Raw genomic sequence first — 25,601 nt, forward strand, 5'->3', positions numbered from 1 at the left:
GGCTTCCACACACATCGGCACAAATGTGCATGCATATCCATACACATGCATGCAATACAGAAAACACACCTAAATAATTTCAAAGCCGGAAAAAAAATCTGAATGTTTGCAAATCTAAAGATAGTGGGGGATTTTTGTTTTTTGTTTTTTTGAGATAGTAATAGTGTTTTAATGCAACTATATATAAATTGAGAACACGGCTCTACAGGGCTACGCTAAGATTAAAGTCTGCCCTGGATTATGGAGTCATGATTAATACCCAGTGAGGAAGCAGAAGAAGGCCTACCCCAAGTGCTCCCCTCGGCCAGACACTCTACAGCGTGGCTGCTTTTTTTCTCTCATATATATATATATATATTTTTGTGCCTCAAGTCGGTCACCGCAGGACTTCTGTCACTGTTCTGTCCTAACACTGAACAGTACTGATCCATCCTCGTGACCAGTAAGTACTTGTGACTAGCGGTCTGCCACTGCTTGAGGCCTGTCTTTTGGAACCATAGTGCTGTGTCATCTTTATAGCCCTTTGTTATTGCTTTCCCTTCCCCAGGAAGAGCACCAGGGCTACAGCCTAACTTTTCCTGTTGACTCTCTCCTTCAGCTTCTTGACAGAGGACTCTAGAAATCCAGAGATGCGGGGAAGGAAGTGAATGCGTCCCCTGCTTTAGTGAGGGGCGGACACCTTTCGCTTTTTCTCTTCCTGACCACTCAGGGTCCTTCCGCTCTGCTCCTGTGCTGTGTAGACAGACAGACCGTCCTGGCTCCTCTCCTCCTGTTTCCCTTCTTGCTCGGGTCCTCCTTAGCCTCCCTCTGGGCTCCTTGCTCAGCTCTGTCCGTCCTGTAAGCACTGGCAGTAGGCACTGGCATTTCTCAGGCCCTGCTGGTGTTCTTTGCCCTCATTCCATTCTCTCCCTCGTGGTCGTGTCTATTTCTGGGGCTTTGGATTCTCCACATGCCGATGACTTCCACGTTTATATTTCAGGATGAAGTTCTTATCTGCGTCCTCAATCCCTGTGTCTTCCTGGAATGCGTTAATAAGTGTTTCCCAGGCAACTCACACTCACTGTGAAGAAAACTGAGCTTGCCTTCTCTTCTAGTTTTCTCCTCAGCATATAAGCCAGAAACCTGGTGGCATCTTGCTTTACTACATCTTTGTCTCTACTGAGCTACCAATGGTGTCCCCTCGTCCATGGCGCAGCTGTAGCATGTACGCATGCGCGCTACTGACTGCTTCAACCAGCCAAGACCAGGCTAGACCTGTTTTATGTAGATTACCTTCAGAGCAGTTGATTGACTCCTGCTCCATCACCCTGCCTGGCTCCGTGCACCACTGTTAGTTTGGTAAACATCCTTCTGATTCTTTCATTCCCAGGCTGGAGGTGCCTTGGGATTTTCTAAAGTTCCAGCATTTTAACAGCGCTCAGAAGATCTGTAGTAACTCGTCCCCAAACTGGCTCTGATTTGTGGCATTCCTTAGGAATATCCGTCCGTCGATCTCACTTCACAAACACCCCCTGGCCAGACAACCTCCTCCGCTCCCCTGTTTGTCCTTTCTCCTGTAGTTTAGTGTAGGGCACACCAAGGCCTGATGAAGGTCGGAAGGTCGTAGCCCTGGATAGCGATTGTCAAAGTCCTCAAATTCTAATTTAATTTCCCTTAAAAGTTTAAGGTCTTCCCGAGTCTGTACTTCGTTTTGGTTCCTGGTTCTGTGTCTGTTTCCTTCACTTACAGTTTTCAGAACTAAGAGACGTGTGTGGGATTCTGTTAGTGAATCATTCGCAGTCTGTGTTCTTTGGCCATTGAGAGTGAGCCCAGGAAGCCGCCTGCCCAACAAAACGGCCCATGGGAGCTGAGGCACCTTTGCTTTCCGGGGAGAGCGGGACACCTTGGCTGAATAGACTTGAGCTCTCAGAAGCTCTCAATACTGTCTCCAGTCAGTCAGACTCTGAATGCCCGAGACTTGTTATGACTTGTCCCCATTGCTTATTAAACCTGTTGGGAAGGGAGGGCAACAGTGTTTGGGTCTTGGGCACTCACCTCATTTCCAAGCAACAGACAAGGAAGGACTTTTCTTTACCTGTAACGGTAAAAAGGTAAGAGACCACACTGCTGGTTGTATGGAGTCTGTGAAAGATCAGGTCAAGTTCCTCTCTCGAGAAGATCTCGGGCCCAGCGTTTCAGGTTCTCCCTGGGCTGGGAGAAGCCAGCTAGCTTCCTCTCAGCTCCTACCTGTCACCTCACCACAAGGATCAGAGGGGCTGAGCAGCCGTGCTGACTCAGAGGGACCAGCCAGGCGGAAATGACACACTTCCTGTCCCAAGCTCTAGTCAGGCTTTCTGGTTCGTTTTTCTGTTTGCTTTACGATTCCCTGAAAAGATAGAAGGTTGTCCGGCTGTGCCCTTCCACGGCAGCCTCTGTTCTTTCTATGGCGTCATAGGATAGCCTCTCCCGCATTACCTTGTCATTTACACGGTTTATTAATCCGTTGTTTTCTTAGTATAAAAAGTATCATGTTTGCGAAGTATGTTTATCAAGTAGACTTTGACAAAAAACGAACAAACAAGACAAAAAAACCCTCCTTGTTTTTACTACTTAGAAATGAACGTGTTGGGGCTGGAAAGATGCCCCAGGCATTAAGGGCACTTGCTGCTCTTGCTGAGGACCTGGGTTCGGGTCCTAGCACCCACATGGTAGCTCAGAGCCCCAGTTCCAGGGTATCTGACGCTCTCGTCTGGCTTCTTCAGGCACCAAGCACTCATGTGGTGCACATACATACATTCAGGCAAAGCACTTATTCATGTAAAATACAATAAAATAAATCTCTTTTTGTGCATGTCATCCCTCTAGATATTTCTCTGCTTACAAAGACTCTATACTGTTTCGTATAACCTCTCTGCTTTAAAAAGTACATTTTTGTGTGTATGTATGTATGTGTGTTTGGACATCTCCATATCATGGTACATATGTGAAGATTGGAGGACAACTTTTGGGAGTCAATTCTCTCCTTGTACCACGTGGGTCCCCAGGATCAAACTCAGGTCGCCCGACTTGGCAGCAAGCTCCTTTACCCTTTGAAGCTTCTCACAGGCCCTCATCTACTTCAATGGATTGTTTTGCAGCTTTTGTGAGGAGTCTCCCTGTTATTAACTGCAAGGTCTGTTTAAAGACTCTGTGGCATTCCGTTCTGTAGAAGTGTCCTACTCCAAGTACCGTCCTCGTTAGACAGTTGGGTCTGCATCTTGCTCTCTCTTCACCTCATTTAAAGGGTAGCTCAGGCTGGCCTTGAACTCTCTATCCACCTGCTTTGGCCTCCCAAGTGTGTTGATAAGCAGTGTGCCACCACCGAGCAGCTCTGCTCAGTCCTCAGTGTTTGTCGTAATCTATACAGTTTCCTTCCATAACGGCTGTCTGCGTTCATGCCTGCTTTTCCGGACTATGGGCTTGGACGCGGTTCAGAGGGGACTGTGGAGTTGTAAGGTGTTTGGTCTTTATGGCCACTTTGCCGTCCGCCAGATGGTGGAACTGTCTGACAGTGTCTTCCGTGTGTATTCTAGCCCTTGCCCAACGCGCCATTGCTTTTCACACCAGCTTCCAGCAGAGCAGATGTGCTCTGCCCTGCCCTACCCTGCCCTGCCTTCCTGACTCCATTGCCCACAGCAAGCCACGCATGCCTAGCTCTCCCTGCTGCCGGACCGCCCTTCCTCTGGTGTTGGGTATGCACCTCCAATGCCACAGCCACGGGGTGTCCCCATCTCAACTCCCTTCCCCTGCCTATGGCGCCGCCGCCGCCGCCGCCGCATGTGTCCTTTACTTGTTTGTGTGTTCACTATTGGCCGGTCTCTCTTCCACACCGAATGTCAGTGTGTGGGGCTCCCTACTGAGTCCTCATTTCTGAGTTAATCAGATATTCAGCAAGTGCCCAGTTTCAGCCCTTTACTCTCGGTTGACATTTTCCAGATTAAACTCTCCTGTGTGCTCTTCTTGGCAGTGACAAGATGGAAGAGGACAGTAGAAGACCACTGGACAGGGGACTTGGGGCTCCTGTGTCCTCATCTGTTGGAGTAGGACTATATTAGTGGGAGGGGAAGTGGGGACTCTAACCCCTTTCCAGGGGATGAGGTGTAGTCTGCTAGGAAGTCTGTTTCCATCTTCCACTGAGAAGGGATTTGCTGGCCATTGGGCCTGTTACGTAGCCTTTGGTAGGCTAAGGAGGAAATGGTGGACAACTTGAACACAGAACGCAGGCTCTGCATACAGATGGACTTGGGCCCAGAATGGTGTGATACATCATTCTCCCGGGCAAGCACTCAAAAATGAGGTGCTTTTTTGAGTTTCTGCAATTTATTTTTATTACATATTTTTTAAATTTTAAAATGTACTCGTGCAAATAGGCCCATTGGTAATACCATATAATGACCAAGCTATTATGACCTCTAGAGAAGAAATGGAAAATGGAAATGCCCTCCCTGTTGGAGTCTCTGGGATGTTGTGTCTTCACGGAGCCGCCTTTCTGACACCTTCTGAGAAAGGTTTACGGAATCCAGTGCGAGCAGCAGCAGTGAGAAGCAGCAGAAGCCATGGCCAGCCAGGCCGGCAGTGCAGGGGGCTCAGGGAAGGCCTGGATTTCAGGGTGGAAATCTGTGTTTCTTCAGGAAGTCGAATTCCCAGAGATGTATAGGGAGGTTGACTTCAAGACCGGATAGTTTCTCTTCGCCGATGAGAGTTTCATTAGTTGCATATTTATTACTGGGGATCATGTTCTGTTTTGTATGGAGGTTGGCAGTGCAAGAGAGCAATAAAATCCTAAGGCTCTGTTTCTGTCGGGCTTAGTGGAGCATAAACCACCTCCAAGCCTTGTGCCAGCAGAGCTGCTACAGCTGGCACTCGGTGTTTCTTTGCATTCTGAATGCCCAGTTAGCGTTGCCACTGGTGATGCAAGTGTGAAGAGATTTGGGTATGCATGGATCTCCCAAGAAGGTAGACCTCCCTCCCGGCTCACTGGAGTCCTCAACCTCCCTCACTGCATGGCTATTCCCTAGCCGCAAAGTTGGGGAATGGCCTTCAGTCTACAGGGCTGTCTCATTTTCTTTGCTTGCGAGATGTGCTTAGGTGATATCAGAGCTCTTGCAGACACTCAAATTCTGAGATTCCAAGCGAAAAACCAGAAGAATAACCTTTTGATAAAACGTATACTTGAACTACATCGCAGCACATATCACCTAATAGAAAGGCCTGCATCTCCACACTCCTTCTTGGAGCACAGTGGTTCTCAACCTTCCTAAGCCTTTAGTACAGTTCCTCATGTGTGGTGATCCCCGTCCATAAAATTATTTTAGTTGCAACTTCTGCTACTGTAATGAATCGTACTGTAAATATCTGATATGCGGGATGGCTGATCCGTGAAAGGGTCGTTTGAGCAGCTGCTTGGGTGGAAGGCCCTGAATGACAGCTGCCACAAGTGACAGATATGGGAAATCTCCAGCCCCACCTTGATCCTGTTCCGGGGCTGGCCCCTGCAGCACAGTTTAGCTTGCTACTCTCCCTGGGCCAAGATGGGAAGTTCCTAGGTACTCCCTTTATTTTCCCAGACCGCCCTCACTGTGTTAGCTGAGGAGCCAAGGGATTTTTTTTGGAATGATATGCAGAGGGGAAAGCCAAAAATTCGGAGTGAGGCAAACCTGGTAGACCCCTGTCTCCCCATTCCAAGCAGATAGGAGAGTTAGATGAAGCTCAGATTCCTTGTCTGTAATCTGGAGAAAAAGCTGCCTACCTCCCAGGACCTGTGTAAGTATTGTGCTCTCACAGTGAGACAGCTGGTGAGCACTCAGCAGTGGGATTTCCCTGAGCCTGTCTAGGCTTGGACCCTGGGCCCCCAAGACCTAGGTAGAACTTCCCGCAGGGGCATCTATCTGCGCTGTCTTTTGTGGACCAGCTGGAGGGCGCTTCTGAGCACGTACCAGTCTCAGACACTGAATCTCCCAGAACAATTCCATTAGCCCCCTTCCACGCCTCTTCATCAGTGACTTCCTTCTCCTCCAAGAGGAGGATGAATGAAGAGGAACAAAGGGAGAAGAGGAGAGGGCCCTGGTTGAACTGTGGTTTTCGGTAGGATTGGGAAGGACGGGGGGCCGGAAGAGGATTGATGGGATAAGGGGAAGCTGAACACTGAGACAGAAAATTGAGTTGAGGCTGGCAGTCGCAATATTGTGCACAATGGACGGGCAGTGTCTTGGGAATGACGGACTATAAAGGTCAAGGTGTTTTGTGAATGTTTCCAGCTCTCCCTGAGGCTTGAAAATCAGATAGAGTACATGAAGCTATCTTTTGCATGCAGGCACCAGTGTGGTGGTAATTGTGTGCAATGTGCTACTGATAAGGATGTGGGTGGCTGTACAGGAAGTTTTTTTTTCTCCCCACCTTGGGGTATATAGTAAGCAGCCACTGAAACGAGGCCAGCATGTGTGTCTGGAGAGAGTTCTGGAAGGGTGGGAGTTGACCTCAATGTCTTTCTTCTCAGTCCTGCTCTGTGTTTCAGAGCCTTGAAGATGCTGCGTGGCCTCTTGCTCCGCCATAGTCTTTGGAAATTGAGACTGCCACCTGTTTCCCCTGGGTGTGGGAAGGATTCGGATTTAAGTGATGGTTTTATTTTGCCAAGAGGTGCTAGATAGCATCATACAGAACAGCTGATTTTTCTAGTGGCCTCTATCATGTGGCTGCAGAGAGATGGAGAAACCTCTGATAGATGGCTCTGGAATCCCTAGGGAAGGCTTGCTTGGTATCAATGTGACCCCTCAGAGCATTCCCCGTGACTGACAGTGCAGGTGTACTCTTGGGGCTGGGGTATTGAGCAATCCTGTATTTCTGCTACAGTGTGTTCATCATATACAAGACTCTGGATTTGACCCCCAGTATGCCAGAGAGAGAGAGGGAGGGAGAGGGAGGAAGAGAAGGAGGGAGGGAGAGAAGGAGGGAAGGAGATAAGAAGGGAGGAAGAGGAAAGAAAAGAAAAAAGACTAGTTACAAATTAACCTTATCAAGGCATAGTCTGGACACATTCTTTGACCACTAGATCACCAACCAGTGTCCAGGCTTGGAAATTCTGACTGTGTGCTCCCCCCTTGCCACAGCATGAGGATGCATGTGCACTGGACATCATACCAAATGCGGATCCTTGAACCCACCCAAAGTGGTTGAATTTGCAAGTCCTAGGGAAGCTTGGAAGAGCTGTATTCATATCCACAAAGGCAAATGTAAGAGTTAAATATTTTGTACTCAGGCTACTTTGTGAGGTTGGACTGCTCCACAGATGGAGACATGAGACTCTTCCTCTGCCTGGGCCCACCCACCCCCTTTCAGCCCACTACCATGGGATGAGCAGAACATAGTTCTAAATGCTGGAACAACTTTCAGCAGCAATGAATAGAACCAAGCATGGATGACGTGAGTGTTCTGATCTCGTGTGAGGGAAGAGGGGTCTGTGGAAGAAGAGTGCCATGCAGGTGCCTTGCTTTCCATTGTTCTCCTGTTGTCTGGGACCTCTCTGAGACCAGGAATGTCCTGCTGGGTTAGAGGTGCCCTTGGTACCTGAGGATAGAGTACTTACATCGCTCTCTTTCTTGCTTGGTGTTGGGACTCCCCTGGTCCTTCCTTCTCTGGGCTTGGATCCCACACAGGTGAGGTGATGTGAGCTGAAGAGTCTTCCTCCAGGCTCCCCTTTCCACAGCCTCACTGTGTACCCCAGTCTTCAGCAGGCCGGGGACGAAGCAATGCCTCGTAAGCTGCCTAGCCACAGAGCTACTACTGAGGCCATTTTAGGAAGTGGGAGGCCTTCCTTCTGTTTAGGTATGAAATTTTGTTCTTTATCAATTACCCTCAGATTTATCAATAAACCAAGCTTGGGAGTTGGAATCTTGAACTTCTGGGAACAGATTTCTCTTGACATTTTCTCATCATTGATGAAGTTTTCAAAGCATTATGGGCCAGTCAGAATTCAAAGAGATAACATTTTTGTGAACAAAAAAAAAAATGGTTTCTAAAACACAGATTTCATAACCTCTGCCTACATGACTATGTAGCATGAAAATGATAAATGTACACCTATGTTTGTAAACTGACAATCATTTCACTTCCTATAGTTCTCTCCCCCAATTAAGAGAGGGCATTTTATTTAAATTCAGTTCATTAATAGTTCTCATTACTACTAGAACTCACTGTACATGCATAAGGCAATTTGTTATTGGCTTCACATGGTTCTCTTTCAACTTTGACTGACATTCTCTGAGGTTGGAATTTGAACTGGGTCTAGCAAATTATATTCCACTTTGTATCTTTTTTTGCTGGTAGACTCGAGTCAGGTTATACATGCTACAGAGGATAAAGAGCATCCACTAGGGTAGCAAGGTAGACACACAGCTAAGAATGGTATTAACTGTAGTAACTATCACACAGTGGTACCAAGAAAGTGTAAAGCAGGTAGCTTTAGGATTTAAAGGAAGATCTGAGCTTACAGTAGAAGTCTGTAGGAGAAGGCTTCACACCCTTAGGTACTGTGCTTTGAATGGGCTGAGGAGTATGGGCAGAATCTTATCTAAGGGAAGTTAGTTAGCTGTAATGACTTCTGAAGACCCAGGTAAATCAATAAGGATATGAAGGAGACTATTAATACACCATCTCTATGGAGACATGCATATTGCATGCATACGTGTGTGTACTTGTGTGCACCTAAACATTCTCAGACTCACATTCCTTGTAAGTCCTCTGCAGAAGCAAAAGGCTGGTGATTTTCAGCAGTAACATTGTTCTTCCTGCATCCCTTAGCTCTCCTGAGAACAAGAGCACCTCTGAGCAACGCTTCCTATTAATAGACATTCATTCATGTTTGTACTGGCTAGGTAGGAATGGGGTGGTTTTTTTTTTTTTTTCCCTTCAGGCATCTGTGAATGGAACCACTCCCTTTTGTCATTTTTTTTTTAATTGAACTATCTGCTTTTCCCCCTAGCCTGTTGGAACAGTAGACTTCCTGTTCTGCTTGATTTTTAAAATTCTGCCTGTCTGCCTAGCACAGTAAGCTGTGTTCTTGCGTAGCGCAGTTTATAGGTGAAGAGTGCGGGCAGCCTCCAGTCCATCCTCAGTGTGAATGCAGACACCTCTGTGACCCGCACAATTAAAAGCTACACAACATATTCTTCTACAAGCAACAAAATGCAGCGCCCAGAATAACAAGCAGGGCAACTTGTAAAGAGACCATTGTTGACCCAGTCTCCTGTGCGTTCGTTTGGGGAGCTTGTGGCGGATTTCCAGAAGGCTGGTGTGAATTGACTGGAAAAGATGGGACTGTGGATGTTCCTCAGGTTTGCGTGACTCTATCAAGACACTTTGACGGGGTCCTCCTGACGAGCACAGGGAGAAAATGCTGAGATTAGGTGAGTTAAAACTGTTCTTAGACAGTCTGGATGCAGTGCCTCTTGGGATCCAGAGGAATTTTCGGATGTCTTACTGCTGTATTCCAAGGAGTAACATTTGGTCGTGGCTTTGGAGGGGCTGTGCTCACTAACTCACAGGTTTCGTTCTGCCGTGGAACTGGTCGTGGGGAGCCGCTGTTCAGCTGAGAGAGATATGGGGATTATGGGTTAAAAATGGCATCTGTAGAGTACAGATAATTTCACTTGTGATCAGATGAAGTCATGAAAAGTTTCAGAAACACAGCCTTGTAAGAGTTTGTAGTTGTTTTAAAATCCATAGATTATTTTGTATATTTCCCTGTATTTATGAACTGTAGCATACCTCTGGTTGGTTCCCAGGGGTCTGCTGCATTGGTAACCTGTAAACATCTAGTTTACTTCTCTTCCCCACCCAGTAACTGCTTATCCGACTATTACTGTTCTTATTTTTCCCCTCAGAACCAGAGAGCAACTTTACCCATGTCTAAAACCTTTTGCCTTTTAAAAATAACACCCAAGGCTTGTTTTATAGCCAATACTTAAAGTTAGTACACATAAACAATTTGATTTCTAAGGGAAATTGAAAAAGATTGTGAAGAGTTGAAATGAAAGAGCTTTTTAAACAGCCACTTTAAAAGTTATTTTGGTACTTATGTATGTCTCTACAGGTCTGTGGGGAGGATTTCCATAAGTTTATCCTAAAGTTTTATACACAAGGCTTTGGGGAGCCAAGTATGGCGGGGCGCACCTGTAAACCCCACACTTGGCAGGTTAAAGCAGGAATCCAAGGATTTTCAGCAAGATTTGCTCAAGACAGAAAGAAGAGAAAGAGACAAAGGAAAGAAAAGGTTAAAAAAAAAAAAGAAGTGCTTTATAGAGTTTAAAGTGAATAGTAGGAGGAACTAGAAATGGAAAGACATAGTAGATGTTGATGTAACTTGACTCAGCTCATTAATTGACCCTTTGGCAGCCAGGACTGTTTTGTAGAGTTGTGACTTCTCTTGGCCGAAGTGTGGTCACCTGCACATTGTTCATAAAGGGTAAACATGTGTCTTCTGGATGCTCAGAGCTGTGCGCGTGATCTTCTGCCTGCTTCGTGTGTGTGTGTGTGTGTGTGTGTGTGTGTGTGTGTGTGTGTGTATGTATCCTTCCTCTCTGGTATATAAAAACAGGCATGTGTCTGTGACTGATGTCATAGTGTATACATTGACACAACTGGGGTCAGGGCCAGCTTTGCCTGGGAAGGTTTTGTGGAAGAAGTGTGTTTGGGGAGCGTTCCGAAGAGAAGGAATGAACTTTGGCCGAGAGGCAGAAAGCGCTGGAGTCATGTGATGTCGTAGGTGAGCATGAAGCGCTGGAGAGCAGTTTATAAATTAGTGACTGAAAATAGGCAGGCTCGTGTGAAAGAGAAAGGAGCGTGTGAGAGCCCAGCAGAGGACTAGAAGGCCATGGGACTCTGCTGCTCCCCAGCTGGTGAATTTCCCCCAGGACACCAGCACATCTCATGTGGCCCTCTAGTGGAATGATCTGAGATGCACATGGGAGTGCCAACCACTGGCTTCTGTTTCCCTTTGGGTGCTCTAAGTCAAGAGTCAGAGCAGATGAATGTACTCTGCTCCATGCCTATGCTATTAATTCAGACACTAGGAATTTGGAGCTGGATGGCAGTATCAGGAACTTCGCACTGGCCAAATGTTACTGTTTACAGAGCAGGCTAGACACTGGGCATGCGCTTGCCCAGTTCTGCCGCAGACTGAAAGCATGTCACAACTGGCCCCGGCCCTTTATGTCTTCACTTGAGTTGTCTTGTTTTTTCGTGTGGTTACAGAGTAAATCCTGGCAGTAGAGAGGGAGAGACCTATGATCATGGGCACCACAGCCCACAGGACAGAGAGCCAAAGAAACAATAGAGGTTGGCACTCCCGGCTTCCTTTCCACCCACACACTGTTCCTTGTGGGTCTCAGTCATTCTTTCAGGCCCTGGGGCTACAGAGGCAAACTCGGCAGGTAAAAATGCGTGCTCTTAGAGAGGAGCTGTTATAGTTGAAGGAGACTGATACCAAACACAATACATAAAGTTTGTAATAAGTCAATACTAAGTGCTAAGAAGGACAAATTTAAACATGAGGAGAGAAATAGTGATTCTCTCTCTCTCTCTTTCTGTCTGTCTGTCTCTCTCTCTCTCTCTCTCTCTGTGTATGTATGTATGCATGTATGCTTACATGCACAAGTGTTGAGTTATATAAGTGATTGCAGTTGTGAATAAACTCACTGAGCATGTTATACTAGACTCACCTGAGCAGTATAGGAAAGCCAGCTAAGATTATCCTGGGCAGAATGTTTTAGGCAAAATACAAGCAGCTGGAAAGGCCCTGAGGTCAGACTATCCTGTTGTATTCCAGATCCCAGCTCATGAGAAGAGAGGATGTGGGTTCGAGACAGATGGGGGCAAGACTAAAGTGGCCTCAGATAGTTGTAATCTATTTAATTTTTACTGGGCATGAGGCGAGAGCCATTTGATCTTATTTCTTTCATTTACAAATGAATATAGGCCTAAGAAATCAAGTGTCCATAGCCATCCACCCTTGTAGTGCCAGATTGGAATAAAAATTCACCTTTCCACATCAGCATTCTTCCCTCCACCGTGTCTGCCCAGACAGGGATGTGTGGTTGCATGCAGCCTCAGACCTCCAAGTGCTGTGGGCTCCTCTAGCATCTATGTTTCTGCAGGATTACCTTTGTCTTTCCCCCAATGCACCTGTACCACCAATAGAGGCCCCACAGCCACCGTAACCATGGATCACTCCCTTTTGAACCCAAAGGACAGCCACACCAACACCACGCCAACACTGCCCGCCTATTTTTGGGAATGAAGATAAATCCTTTGTGTTTTCCTGATAATTTTCTACCAATCAGTAGATGGATGACCTATTCCTCGTCTGTGTTTATGATTAGGTTATTTGGGCATAGTTAACATATGGTGTAATTTCCACACTCCCAAGATGTCAAGAAAGTGAGATTGAGCATCAAATATGATTGAAAATTAATTTGAAAGCGGAAGTTGAGAAGAGTCAGAACTCAAAGTCACCAAATGCAGTTTGTCCTGCACAGGTTTGTCTGTCCTTGTCTTTTTGTCCTAGGTTGAATTTGTTCAAACCATTTCTTCCCCTTTGCATTCCTTTACATCTTATGACTGTTGTCCTCTGGATACAGGCCAAGTTCTCCAGTATCACTGTGTGATGTACGTCAGACCAGGGCTAAGTACAGAAAAAAGGTGACTTTGAGATGTTGCCTGCATTGTCTCCTCGTGTTTAATTACCCCATGCCCTATCTCCAGGAGAGGAAGTGACAGAAGGTATTTTCATCTCTCGCATGGCTCTTTCCCCTTGTCTTAGAGTTCATATTGTAGATGTGAGATGTATATCACCATCATCATCACTGCCACCATCATCATCATCATCACCATCATCACCATCATCATCATCACCACTGCCACCATCACCATCATCACCACCACCATCACAATCATCACCATCATCACCACCACCCACCATCTTCCACTTTTGTGCTGTTTTGAATAGTTTCTTCTCTTTCTTCCTTTTAATTGCCAGCCAAGGTCATTTCATGTTCCTTTGTAATGACTGCTGAAATCTTTCTCAAAGCCTATAGAATGAGTGTCAATTTGCCCTTTTTGTTATCAGTTCTTGTAGTAAAGTTCTTTGATTACTTTGGGAGCCTGGGTAGCTAAAGTTGTGCTATCTTTTGCTTTATAGTCTTCAGGAGTGTGGTAGTTATAGGGGAGTTTTCTTAGCCCTATTTGGTGGGAATCTAAGAACGGGACCTGCTGGAAGAAATTCTAAGCAGGAGCATCAAAAGTATTTGCTACATGTGGGAGATGGGGAAATGGGAGATCTCGTTAAAGTGCATGAAAGAGGCTAAAGCCCAGATGGATTATCAGCTTCCAGAGTTGTCTTGTTGGCATTTTGAGTTTCAGCTGTGAGGCTGCTGAATACAGACCTGTGATTGGCTGTGTGCTCAGAGAGGAAGTGCAAACCTGTGATTGGCTGTGTGCTCAGAGAGGAAGTGCAGATCTGTGATTGGCTGTGTGCTCAGAGAGGAAGTGCAGACCTATGATTGACTGTTTGGTCAGAGCAGAAGTGCAGACCTGTGATTGGCTGTGTGCTCAGAGTGGAAGTGCAGACCTGTGATTGGCTGTGTGCTCAGAGCGGAAGTGCAGGCCTGGGATTGTCTGTGTGCAGTATTCTAGTTCAAAGCTGCACCAAATGGACTCTGGGCACTTTTTGGTTCTGTTTGTTTAATTATTGTTGTTAAAGACAAGGTCTTGTTATGTAGCCCAAGCTGGCCTCGAACTCTAGATCCTCCAACCTTAACTTTCTGAGTGCTGGCACTAGAGGTGTGAGTTCTCAAACCCAGCTGACTTTGAACACCCTCAAAGGCAAACTCAGACCCACCCCTCCTGTAGTAGTAATGTGTGGTTGATTTGCTACCTTTCTGGGTAACTATTTAATAACATTTCTGCCCGTCACCACATGTGCTGTGGCATTCCTGAGTGTGCCTTCAGCATCCAGCAAAAACCCCAAGTCACACCTGACCTCATTCCTGGCTCCCTAAAGTTTGGAACACGGGGCTTTTACCTGTGCAAACCTTTCCAGCACCTTATCCCGCCCTACAAATATTGCCCTTTTTGCCCTCTGTTGAGAGGGAGGCAGTCAGCCACATATGACGGGGCCTATCTATATTAGGTCTATTAGGAAGCTAAACCCTTGAGCTGTGAGTCAGGGATGAAGTCGAGCAACCAGGCCCTGCAGTCAGGGTCAGCTCCCTACCTGGCTATGCCACTGGGGTTTCACAGCCTTCACACCTTCACCTGCCTTGGGACTTCACCTGACTCTGATGCCGCTGTCATCCAGTGCTGGGCTTGGCCCTGCTGAAGGCTTCCCAGCCTTTGTGCTGGCCTAGCTGAAGAATTGGTCAGTTCTGTACCCCCGGGTCCTTGACCCGTGGAACTTTGGGCACTGGGAATATGGTGAGGTGGATAGCAAGATGAGAAACATTCTCATTGTTTTCCCTTAGCCACCCCAACATTGTATCCGACATAGCTTCCAGTGTAGTGAAAAGAGAGAGCAGGTTTAGACTGGCTCACACAGGGGAGAGCTCTACGTCAGCTCGGTACTGAGGACCAGGTTTGAGTTAGGAGCTTAGTGATGCTGAGAATCCACCTTCTTCCTGGTTCTGCCTGTGGTCCAGCTTCCTCCTGAACTGGCTTCTCTCACAGTGCTAAAATTCTGTCATAGCTCTAAACTCCAGTGAGCCACCTTTCTAGATGCCTTGGAAATCTCTGATGTCTTGAGGACCAGTTTGTTGGCTATTTATTCATCTGCTCGGTGGTTGGCTTAGGCATGGTTTGCCTGAACCCCCTTCTCCTTGGCAGAGACATCTATGATTACTATAGCTGGGTTGAAATGGTCAGGGTGTCTACCAAGGAGAGAGGAGTGTGAGTGATGCTGAGCCTCAGTGTACACAGGCCACGTGGTATTCCCACTAAGTTGCTTCTCATTTGGTAACTGGCCATGGTGGGATGTAGTGAATGGGGCACAGCGTATGAGATGGCCAGCTCCCGGTGGCTAATGTCAGATGCAAATGCGCCAATCCCATGACCGCTCTAACATTGTAGATCACACACAGAAATTCTCAAAGTCAATGAGGCATCTTTCAGGTAACACAGACAATGCAAGTCCAGAAAATCAATTACAGACAGTTCTTCAACCTCTTGTAATTTGCATGTCATTATAAATACTCAAGTCAAATATAGCTTTTTTTTAAAAAAAATTGAAAAACTAAATTCCTGCAAAGGCCAATCTTAGAAATATATGAGTTTTATCATTGTATTTGACTAAATTTTATTAACTTTAATCTGGGTAATGTAAACCCTTTGAGACTGCACATGAATATTTGGGAGTTTGTTTAGCTGTAGGTAGTCCTCCTGGGAGTGACTGGCAGGGCAGGACAGGGGAAGGGATGGGGTAGCACTCAGGAGGCTGGCGACAGGGAAAGCCATATAGCGTCGGGAAAATACCACTTGGTGGTGAGTTGGTTGACACAGAGGATACATACCACTTTGTCCTCTAGAGCAGTGGTCCTCAACCTTCCTAATGCTACAGCCCTTTAATACAGTTCCTCATGTGGCAGTGACCCCCAGCCATAAGATTATTTTTGTTGCTACTTCATAACCGTGATTTTGCTACTGTTATGGGTCATGATGTAAATATCTGATATGTGGGATATCTGATATTCGTCCCCCCAGGTTGAGAACCACTGCTTTGGATCCCTGGCTTAGTGTGTCAGAGTCTGGAGCATTGTTCCCAGCCAGCAGCTATCCTCACCATGTTCTGGAAGGAAACTGATGCACAGAGGGCCAGCCACAGCAAGGACTACCTTGTGATCTGTGGATTTTGGTCCCTAATGAAAACCTGAAGTGGGCTGGGTGAGATTTCAGAGGACCTGGGGCAAGGCATATCATCACTGGTGTCTCGGGAGGCTGGTTGAAGTTGAGCACGGAGCTCCTGAAGTTACAGTCTAGATTCTGGAGGTTCCATTGTATAGTTTCTGAGAGGACACTTGTGTAATTAGCTTTTGGATATTTGTGTGAACTTCCTGGGCCCATTTTCCTGTTTATAAACAAGTGTGAAGACTGAGGAAATAATTCTGCGTTTGGATGTCAGCTTTCTGATTCTTTGGTTTCATGCAGGCTGTGGTAGATTGTATCTTGAGGAACCGAGTTGTAGGTAGTTGGGGAGACTTGAGTCCTGTCTGTGAGAAACCGTACACACAGACAGGCGATGGCCCCCATTTCTGTATTGCATGCTACAAGTTCGCTATGAAGAGGCTTCACCTGGCTGGGTGCCAGGTGTGAACGGCTCCAAGTGGTGTTGGTTGTAAATGAGATAGTGGCCACATTTGTGGTCACAGTTCACTGAATGGAGTTGCATCCTTTGCCAAGCCAGAATAGGATACTTACTGGCTGCCAGGCTTGGGCTCTGGGACCTTCAGATGTCAGTGACAGTACAGGAGCAGTGTGCACGAGACCAGATCAGTCAGTGACCTAGAGCCGTACATCTCTGGAGAAGTGCTTTCAAAGCATTGGCCATGTTTTATCCAGGGGCCGGTGAGTCCCATGGCAGTTACGCTCTCCGGTTTTGTAGAGATTCTGATGACAGTGCTGTTGCACAATGGTGCTTCACTGTCCATCAGCAATCCTGTTCCTTAACGGCTCACCTGTGGGTGCGACCCCTGTAGGGGTCACATCAGATATTTACATCGTGATTCATCACAGTAGCAAAATCACAGTTATGAAGCAGTGATGGAATAATTCTGTGGTGGTGGTGGGGGTCACCACAACATGAGGAGCTGTATTAAAGGGTCGCAGCGTTAGAAGGCTGAGAACCACTGCCTTCACAGCACTGGAGATACAGGAAAAAGAACATTTATCTGGCCAGTGAGGTATCAGTTCAGGATCTGAGGCCAATGACTCTGGCTGTCACTGTTGAGTTTATTTAAAGTGAGAGATGCAGGATTTTATGGATGTGAGCTTTTTACCATTGTGTGTGTGTGTGTGTGTGTGTGTGTGTGTATGTTGTGTGTGTGTGTGTGTGTGTGTGTGTGAGTGACTGACTATAGCTTCTACCTTCCATTTAAAAAGTGGCTGTCTCTGGAATAATCAAGACCTCCAAATTGTTCACCCATAAACTGGGAACTTTGTGAAGCAAAGTGTGTCCCCATGAAAGTCCTATTTGGCCTTTGGAGGCTCAATCAATTCAGTGAGGCAGAGATGGAAATTGCAGTCAAAACAGTTCTGAATATTTTATGTCGCTTAAATAATTTGCATTGCTGCAGATCAGGAACCCCAAGCTTTCGAACCACACGCCCCAGCTCTGGGAGTGGTCTGGTGGCTGTGGAGCTTCTCTGTGTCTGTTCTCGGTATTAGGAAGGTATGAGATTATTGGCCTGCCAGACCTGGGAGTGGAGCCATGATGGCTCTTCCTTCTCTATCTGCTCCATACACTTTTAATTTCTACAGCTCTGCTTCCCACCCAGGTGCCCCCATAGTCCTCACCTCTCCAGAAAATGAAAACAGAAACCAGCGAATTGCTATCAGATGTTAGTCATTCCCGGGCCCCTCTTCCAAGGAATGCCTGGATTTTCAAAAGAGCCTCACAGTATAGAACAGGAAGCAGGGCAGAGTTTCACACTGAGTACCACCTCTCTAATGAGAATATTTCCTGTCTCGTTCAGAGGCCAGTTGGGGTCCTGGGAGCCTCAGGCAGGCTTGCTTGGGTCAGACCTGCTGGACCAGCCACCCACCACAGGGAAGTGGAAGGAGTTTTGCGTTTGTCCTTTTTTAAAAATACTTTCTTCCAGTTCCTGCCAGAGTCCATGCAGATTCTTGCAAATGTGTTTTTGTTAGAGATCCAGGGCACCCACTCACCTCCCTGTGGCTGGTGTTGGCATTGGTACAACTGGAAATACAAATATTCTCTTTTCAAAGGCACTTACCCCTAACCTAAGGTTGTCAGATTTTTTTTTTTTTTTTAAGTAATTGTTCCTCACAACTTTCACTTTTTAGGGAAACTTTGTAAGTGAATGGTCCACCATGCTTTCTCTCTTAGCTTAGTACTGGTTTATTCAACAGACTCTTTGGCTTCTGTTATTAGTCATGGGACAAAATTCTTTGTCAAGGGACTACCAGTGGCTTCCTCACCAGTGTAGCCATTGGTCTTGTCAGCCTTCCTTCCCCACCGGTCATTCCTGAGTATGTGTGTTTTTGCATGTACTGCTATTACTACCCAGACCACGCCACCTTCTTTGTGTCAGTGCGTCATTCGGCCAGGCTTCTGTGATGACTCCCCCTCCCCGGCCCCCCCTGATATGATTTAGGTTCACCTCTGAACTTTCATGGCACCTCATGCCCTTTTGCTCCTGAACTCATCATACTGTGTTTTAATTCGTGTCCCTAAGAGTCCTCCTCTAGCCCCTCCCTAGTCCTCCGTCCACCCTCTTACTGTCCCTTCAAGGACAGACACCATAGCTGTTGCGGCTGGTACCATTTTCCTGTAAGTGATGGGGCTCCACACATATTTGCAGAATGGAGAAAGGCCAATGAAGATGGTACCTGAGATCACCCAGCTTTCTTCAGAGCAGGCTGTGAGCCCCAGATTTCCTTAACAACATTTAGTCTCCCTAGGTCCATTTGATATACAGTTGAAGCTGTAGAGGAGAAGATAGAGGCTGTCAATAAAAAAAGAAAAGAAAATGGTACCTGGCCCTGATTGGACAAGAGAGTTGTCAGGCCATCCTGGCCACTGGCATTTACCCCCCATTCAAGAGCAAGCAGTTCTGAACTGCTTGTGAGAAAGCGGAAGTGGCTGCTGACGAGAGCTAGATGCAGTTGGAGGTTCAGAACAGAAGCAGAATGGAGATTGCATTATCTGGGAGACCAAGCAAGTTGGTTGTACTAAACTGAACCATGTTATGGAAGAAGAACTTGAATATCTGATTGACAGCTGGAGAGTAGAACAGAGTCAGGGCTCTCACAGCATGTGTATGTACAAGATCATATAGCCAGTGCTGAGTTTTCTGGGCTGTTTAAGGAATGTTGGAGGAAAATTTTAACTATATACAGTTTTACCTTATGGATCTTGAGAGTTCAGTGTTCCTCACCGTCCCTCTAAAACAGTTCATTCTATATCATGTATTGGTACAGGCTATCTGAAAGAACAGTTACAAGTAAAGCACAATCCTGATCACTCACTTTGAATTCTGATCTTTTTGTTTCTTGACATTGGGCCCAAATTATTGCCTATGTGTAAAAACAATGACAGAGGATGGCATTATTAGGTTTGGGAGTGACTCGTGGACCACATCTGTGTTGTATAAGTGTATGATTGACTACAGCCCACTTCATCAAGGAAGCATCTCTCCTGGGATCTGGAGAGATGGCTGGGCAGTTAAGAGCACTGACTGCTCTTCCAAATGAACCTAGGTTTGATTTCCAGCACCCATGTGGTGGTTCACAACCAGCTGTAACTCCAGTACCAGGGGATCTGCCACAGTCTTCTGGCCTCCCCTGGCACGGCACACACATGGTACATAGCCATACATGAAGGCAAAACACTATACACGTAAAATAAAATAGTAATTTTTTAAGATATGCCCTATAGATTTTAGCAAATAGAGAGTGGCTAGTCTGTGTGATTTCACAAACGACAGTGAGCTGCCCAGGAAGGAGCTCTGTTTATACGGGCAGTGAGTCAGAGAGGAGACTGAAGCTCCGCCTACATGCGTTCCTACCCAGACCTTAGCACCTTTAGATGTGTGAGGTGGAGCCTGCTTCCTCTGGCCACACCTGTTCGTCAGTGGCTTCCTCTTTTCTATTAATGTCTGGTCCCCTTTCCCCGAGGCAGCCAGTCTCAAAGACTCCACATGGGATCTACTCTCAATGCTTCTTACTGGTCTGTATCCCTCTTCTGAGTTGCACGAAAGGTTAACCTTGCAGTATTGGTTCCTGCTCAGACACCATGGTGTAGAGAGGAAGCACGGAATAAGGTCAGAAGACTCCCGTTGTAGTCTCAGCCCTAGCTAGTGGCTGTGGGCCAGCCAAGCCACTTGATGCCTTTGAGGGTCTGTAAACTCATGAGAAGTGAGTGTTGAAAGCAACACTTGAGATTTCTCCTTTAAGGATTGCTATGAGGGAGGATCAGTGCAGAAGTACTCCATAGTGTGGAATGCGCCATCTTGCTCAGAGACGTGTCCTATGGTGTGTCTCGTGTGACACATAGCCTGCAATACATTAGAGTAGCTGATACATCGTGTGTAAATTGCTGAAATATGACATGATTTAATGTAAATACATAAATTGCCTGGATTACTAATTCAGAATTTGGGCTATGGTCAAGAGGGATTCCTGCCTCCTCCCCCCCCTTTGGCCTAAATAACAAGGTGCTTAGACAAACAAAGTGCTTCCTTTTAAAAGAATTATCCTTCTTAATATTTAATTAACATGATATTTGTGGAGACTTGTAGGTGACAGTGTGATGATTTCACGTCACATTATCATTTATAAAATGTATAATGATAAAACTAAGGCAACTATTATTCCCACTCGCTCTAAACCTTTATCATTTCTATGTGATGGGAAACTTTGGACTCTTCTTTTCTCATTCTTCATACAACAAATGGCTAATTCTGCAAATGATGGTCATTCATCTGTGCTGTAGAATACTAGAGCTTCGTCTCCCCATCCAAACCTTTTGTATCCATCACCCATTCCCTCCCCTTCTCCTTCTGCCTCTAGTGACCACTAGTCACAGTTTCTACTTCCACAGAATCAGCTCTCTTAATATGCTGCCTTTTTACATTCACAGATTTTTTTCATCCATCCATTAAAAAAAATGTCAAAATTAATTACACATTGTGCCATGCCGGATCCCAAATTAGCTCCATAAAGCAGAGTGTATTGTAAATGAAGGCAGTCTTTGCAAAGGCAGCTCGCTGCTGGGAGACCAGTTTAATAGAATGTTGTCGCCTGGAAGAAATTCATGGCTTGAGCAGAGAGGTGTCTGGAACTCCCATCTGGGATTTATTAGTGTATGTATGCAGGTGGTGTAGGGCGGATGTTAGTTCTTAAGGAAACAGTTTTCGATCTGAGGATGGCGAACTTGCTGCCCTGTAAAGTGCCAGCAGCTGCCCGTATCTTCCTGACCCTGGAAATTCCATCAGCTCAAGTGGAATGCTGCCCACTCCATCTTATTAAGGATCTGGATGGCCATTGTGGTGGGTTGGCAAGGTAGCTGGTTAGGCTGCCTCTGTACGGGTAAGCGCAGCCCATCCGTGGCAGTCCAGAGTCTGCTGAACATCTTCTCGGAAGGTTGCATTGTACCCCCACACTCGGTTTATAAGGATGATAGAGCGAGATGTCCACTCCGCGCATGCTGTAAAACAGAAGGCTTGCAGCTGGCAGAACTGCTTTCTTCTTGGCTCCTTTTCTGATGGAATTTTTGGGAACTTGTTGGACTTGTGAATAGTTGCGGATTACCAGCCTTGGTCTCCAGTGCGATGCAAATGCTCCTTTAAACTTTTCTTTCTTTGAGGATAGCAGGTCTGTGTTTTCATAGTCCCTTGTAATATACTTTATGGATGGAGGAAAGGAAGTTTACTTTTACACGTTGTCATAAGTCAGTATAATGAAGCGTTTCAAAGATTATTTTATTGGTTATATTGTCTCTTCAAAGTGCCCAACAATGTGTTATGGGTCTACAGGAAAACAGGCAAGCGGACATAAGAGATAACCCTGCATTGGAAATGACATGACTTAGTTATCTGCCTCAGAAGACATCTGATATCAAGCTTCTCAACAGCACAAGCTGCATGGAAAAGTTCACCACGGACCTCAGTAGGCTTCATAGAAAAGGGGGGGGGGGCTCAATGTGGCTTTGAGAGGGACAAAAAGAGGATGTAGCTGTAGAAAAAAATATCAGGCTGGCATCAGCTGCCCACAGTGTTACTGCACAGGGTATCATGATTCACCATAAGGGCTCTTGTAAGTAATTTCCAGTTAATGGAAACAAGTTTTAAAAGTTTCTGAATGATTACTTTTTTAACCCATGCGTGTCTGTGAGCTTGTGGGCACATGCTCACGAATGTGTCCCAGAAACACTTCATGCTTTCTTGCGTTGCTATTGTTTTCATTGGGGCGGAGATGAGGACACTGGCTGGGACCTTGGGAATGGTGTCTCACCTGCAGCCCAGCTTCTCTGTGTCACTTGGAGGGAGGTGGGATGGTGTCGATAGGTACTAGTGCATCTGGGTTTTCAGCCCACACTGCTGGGAGCAACCAACTTTAACAGTTATAGGCACGGCGGCTAGAGCTGATGATTTGACTGGTGGGGCAGGAGACTACTAGGATGAAGAAAGGGGGGCGGCCAGGAACCAATCTTTTTGACAGCTGGCACAATTGGCGAAATTAGAAATGAAGGAGGTGAGAGGGCAGCTAACAGGAATGATGACCATCTGACTTGTAGCCACTGTTGCCTGAATGGAGAAAAGGAAATGAATATTATGTAGGAAGAAAAGCAAGATGTTCAAAAAGGGATCCAAATGGGCTCTGCAGGGGTAGATGTTCCTAGGTACAATGACCCTCAGCAGCCATCCAAGCAGACCAGTCCTAGGCAGTTGGAAATCTGTGGCCACCTTAGTAAGTATTTATATACTAATTACTTTGTAGTCCTGTAAAGAAATAACATACTTAAATTGAAAGATTAAAGGTTTTTTTTCTTTTTTATTTACTAATGGCGTATATGGTACTGAATATATTAGTCAGTGTCCAATCAGGAAACTATGTGTTTATTTGAACACAAAGATTTAAAGGAAAAGTTAGCTTGGAAACACTGTAGCGGTCTCTCTCTCTCTCTCTCTCTCTCTCTCTCTCTCTCTCTCTCTCTCTCTCTCTCTCTTAGAATAGAGGAGCTGAAAAGATGGCTCAGAGGGTAAGATCACTAGCTGCTCTTTCAGAATACTTGTGTTTGATTCCCAACACACACATTGATGGCTCACAACTTCCTGTAACTCCAGCTCCAGGGGATCGGACTTCCTCCTCTGGCTGCCATGGGTACCTATACACAGGGTGGCATACACTCACACAAACACACGTACACTTAGTCCTGCAAGTCCATTTATGGTTACATAACAAAAATATTTGCAAACAGTGTCAAAAATATATCCATGCATCTATATTCATAGCAGTAGCAATAGGCGGGAACAACCCAAAATATGTTACAGGGGTGATGTGGAATATTACTCAGCCTTCAAAAGGAGATTCAGACACGTTTCTTGGCATGGCTGAAGGTCAATGAAGAAAGCCCGTCAGTCACAAAAACATCAACACTGTTTAACCTACTTAGGTACGATACTGAGAATAGCCAGTCTAGAGACAGAAAGTAGCCCATTAAATAGTTTCCAAGATTTAAAATATTCTGAAGATGTATAGTGATGATAGCTATACAAACATATGAATGTACTTATTGTCACCAATCTACACATTTTCATGGTTGCAATGACAATTTTTTAAAGATTTATTTGTTATGTATATGTGTGCCTGCAGGCCAGAAGAGGGCACCAGATCTCATGACAGATGGTTGTGAGCCACCATGTGGTTGCTGGGAATCGAACTCAGGACCTCTGGAAGAGCAGCCAGTGCTCTTCACGGCTGAGCCATCTCTCCAGCCCCGCAATGATCATTTTTATGCCATGTGTTTCACCACAGTGATAAACGTGGTAATGAGAAATGAATCTATTAAAAGGAAATATTAACTCTGGTGGTGACTGGCTGGTAGGAAATGCAGAGATGACTAGCGAACGAGAGAGAACAGCTTCCTCCACTCCAGATATTGGCTCGCTGAGCGGAAGCCAAGTCACTAGGGTGTTGGGTGTGCTGGTGGAACTTGCTGGAAAGTCATCCTCTAAGCTGCTGAGGACTGCTGTTCACGAGGAGTTTTCTCACTTGAGACATTTGTCCATCACCTGAAGGGGGATGCCAGAAGGAAGTGTCTGAGGCAGGTGGTGCCAGTCAATCAGAAGCACAATGGGAGCCAGCTGCTAAGTGTCTGCTAAGGAGCTAGCTGCCCAGGACACCCACAGAAGTCAAGCACCAAGTCCCAGAAGGGAACTTCTTTCTATACATTTTAAGGAGTACCATCCACTGAATAAATGCAGAATTCTATCAGCTGCAGAAGAAACACTGGACAAAGGCCACTGAATTTCTCACAGCAGGTAATGAAGGACAGGCTTGGAATGTGAATTGAGGGGGTCTGTCATGAGTCACCTCACAACTTCGCCAACCTTGAGTTCTGATAGCATCCTGCAACCCTACTTTCCTGTTCCTGTGTTCCCATTCACAGAATTCTTGTTTATCACCTTTCTTTGGAAAGAAATGATGTCATCACGTGAAAAACATCACGTGACATTAAGCTGTGAACAAGCTTGAGCAAACACTCATGAATTGCACATTGCCTGAGAGACTGGATGTTATTCTCTTCCCCTCTCCGGCCTCAATCTAATATTCCAAGGCACCCTTGGGAGTTATTGCAATGCCCTGAGGGAGATACATGGACACCCAATGTGGATATCTCAGAGCTACAGCTCTGGGTCCTTATCAGCAACATTAGGCCATACTACTCTAACTAACAGGAATCTAAGGTGCTGATTTAGTTAGGAATGCATTAGATTCATGTGTCAAGTAAAAATTGTATAGAGTCAATGCTAATTTTGGAGACCTCCTAGGAAGTCACTGAAGACTGGTCTCCCATCCCTTAATTTGTCTAAGAGTCACTCGGTGAGTGCTGCCTCCCAGCTAGAGTGGGCTTCTTTTTAGAACGATTTTGCAATGGGAAGATGGGTAGCTCAAAATAACTAGACGAGAAGGTTTTTTGAATGTTCTCAATACAAAGAAATGAAAAATATTGATGACAAGGATGGATGGTCTAAGTGTCTTTTGTTGATCAACATACAATGTACTAAGACTTCACAGTGTGCTCCATGAAGACATTCAGTTATTATGTCAACATTTTTATGGCCGTTCTTTCTTCATCTTACCTTTATTTAGAGTGTGTGGTGTGTGCACATGGAGGTCAGAGGACCATGTGAGGGAGTCAGTTCTCTCCTTCCACCATATGGGCTCTAGGGATTGAACGAGTCGTAAGGTGTGGTGACAAGCACCTTTTACTGCTGAGTCGTCTGTTAGGCGTGTCTATCAGTTTTTTAAAAGCTACATAGCCTTGAATGTAACATTCACCCTTCATGTATAAGGGCTAGCCAGGGTGAAAGGCCAGGCAGAGGTGCAGAGAGAGGGTCAGGAGGGGAGCAGCAAAGTCCCAGCCCTACATCATCATATTTTCCAGGATAAAATTAGGTTGCACTGTGGCCCAGGTGCTACTTTACTGTTATTTGCATCTCTTTGAAATGACCATGTATCGTTGAAGTTGGAAAAAAAAATAACTAAATGGCATGTAAGGGGATTTTACTGAATTCAGTAGTTAAAAAAAAAAGTCAGCGGAAAGAGATTTCAGATTGAGAAAGTTAGTGATTTTTGAC

The 25,601-nt window shown here is 45.9% G+C and overlaps 1 protein-coding gene across 3 annotated transcripts in view; it reads left to right on the top strand.

The window, feature by feature from the left end:
- The window catches only part of Tnfaip8 (TNF alpha induced protein 8), a 118,776-nt gene that overhangs the window by 41,147 nt on the left and 52,028 nt on the right, over positions 1 to 25,601 (top strand). The window contains exon 1 of one of the 3 annotated variants that reach the window (XM_028871813.2): positions 2,070 to 2,090. The exons of 1 other annotated variant lie outside the window; for it this stretch is intronic. Coding sequence is in view for 1 of the 2 variants with exons in the window: in XM_028871810.2 (XP_028727643.1) it covers positions 9,407 to 9,419 (13 nt within the window). In the remaining variant the exon portion in view is untranslated. Of the gene's footprint in view, positions 1 to 2,069; positions 2,091 to 9,018; positions 9,420 to 25,601 lie in introns of those variants that run through there. One more of the 3 variants, XM_028871810.2, reaches the window with a different exon arrangement.

The sequence above is a fragment of the Peromyscus leucopus genome, chromosome 19 (assembly GCF_004664715.2).
Source record: "Peromyscus leucopus breed LL Stock chromosome 19, UCI_PerLeu_2.1, whole genome shotgun sequence".
Lineage (NCBI taxonomy): Eukaryota > Metazoa > Chordata > Mammalia > Rodentia > Cricetidae > Peromyscus > Peromyscus leucopus.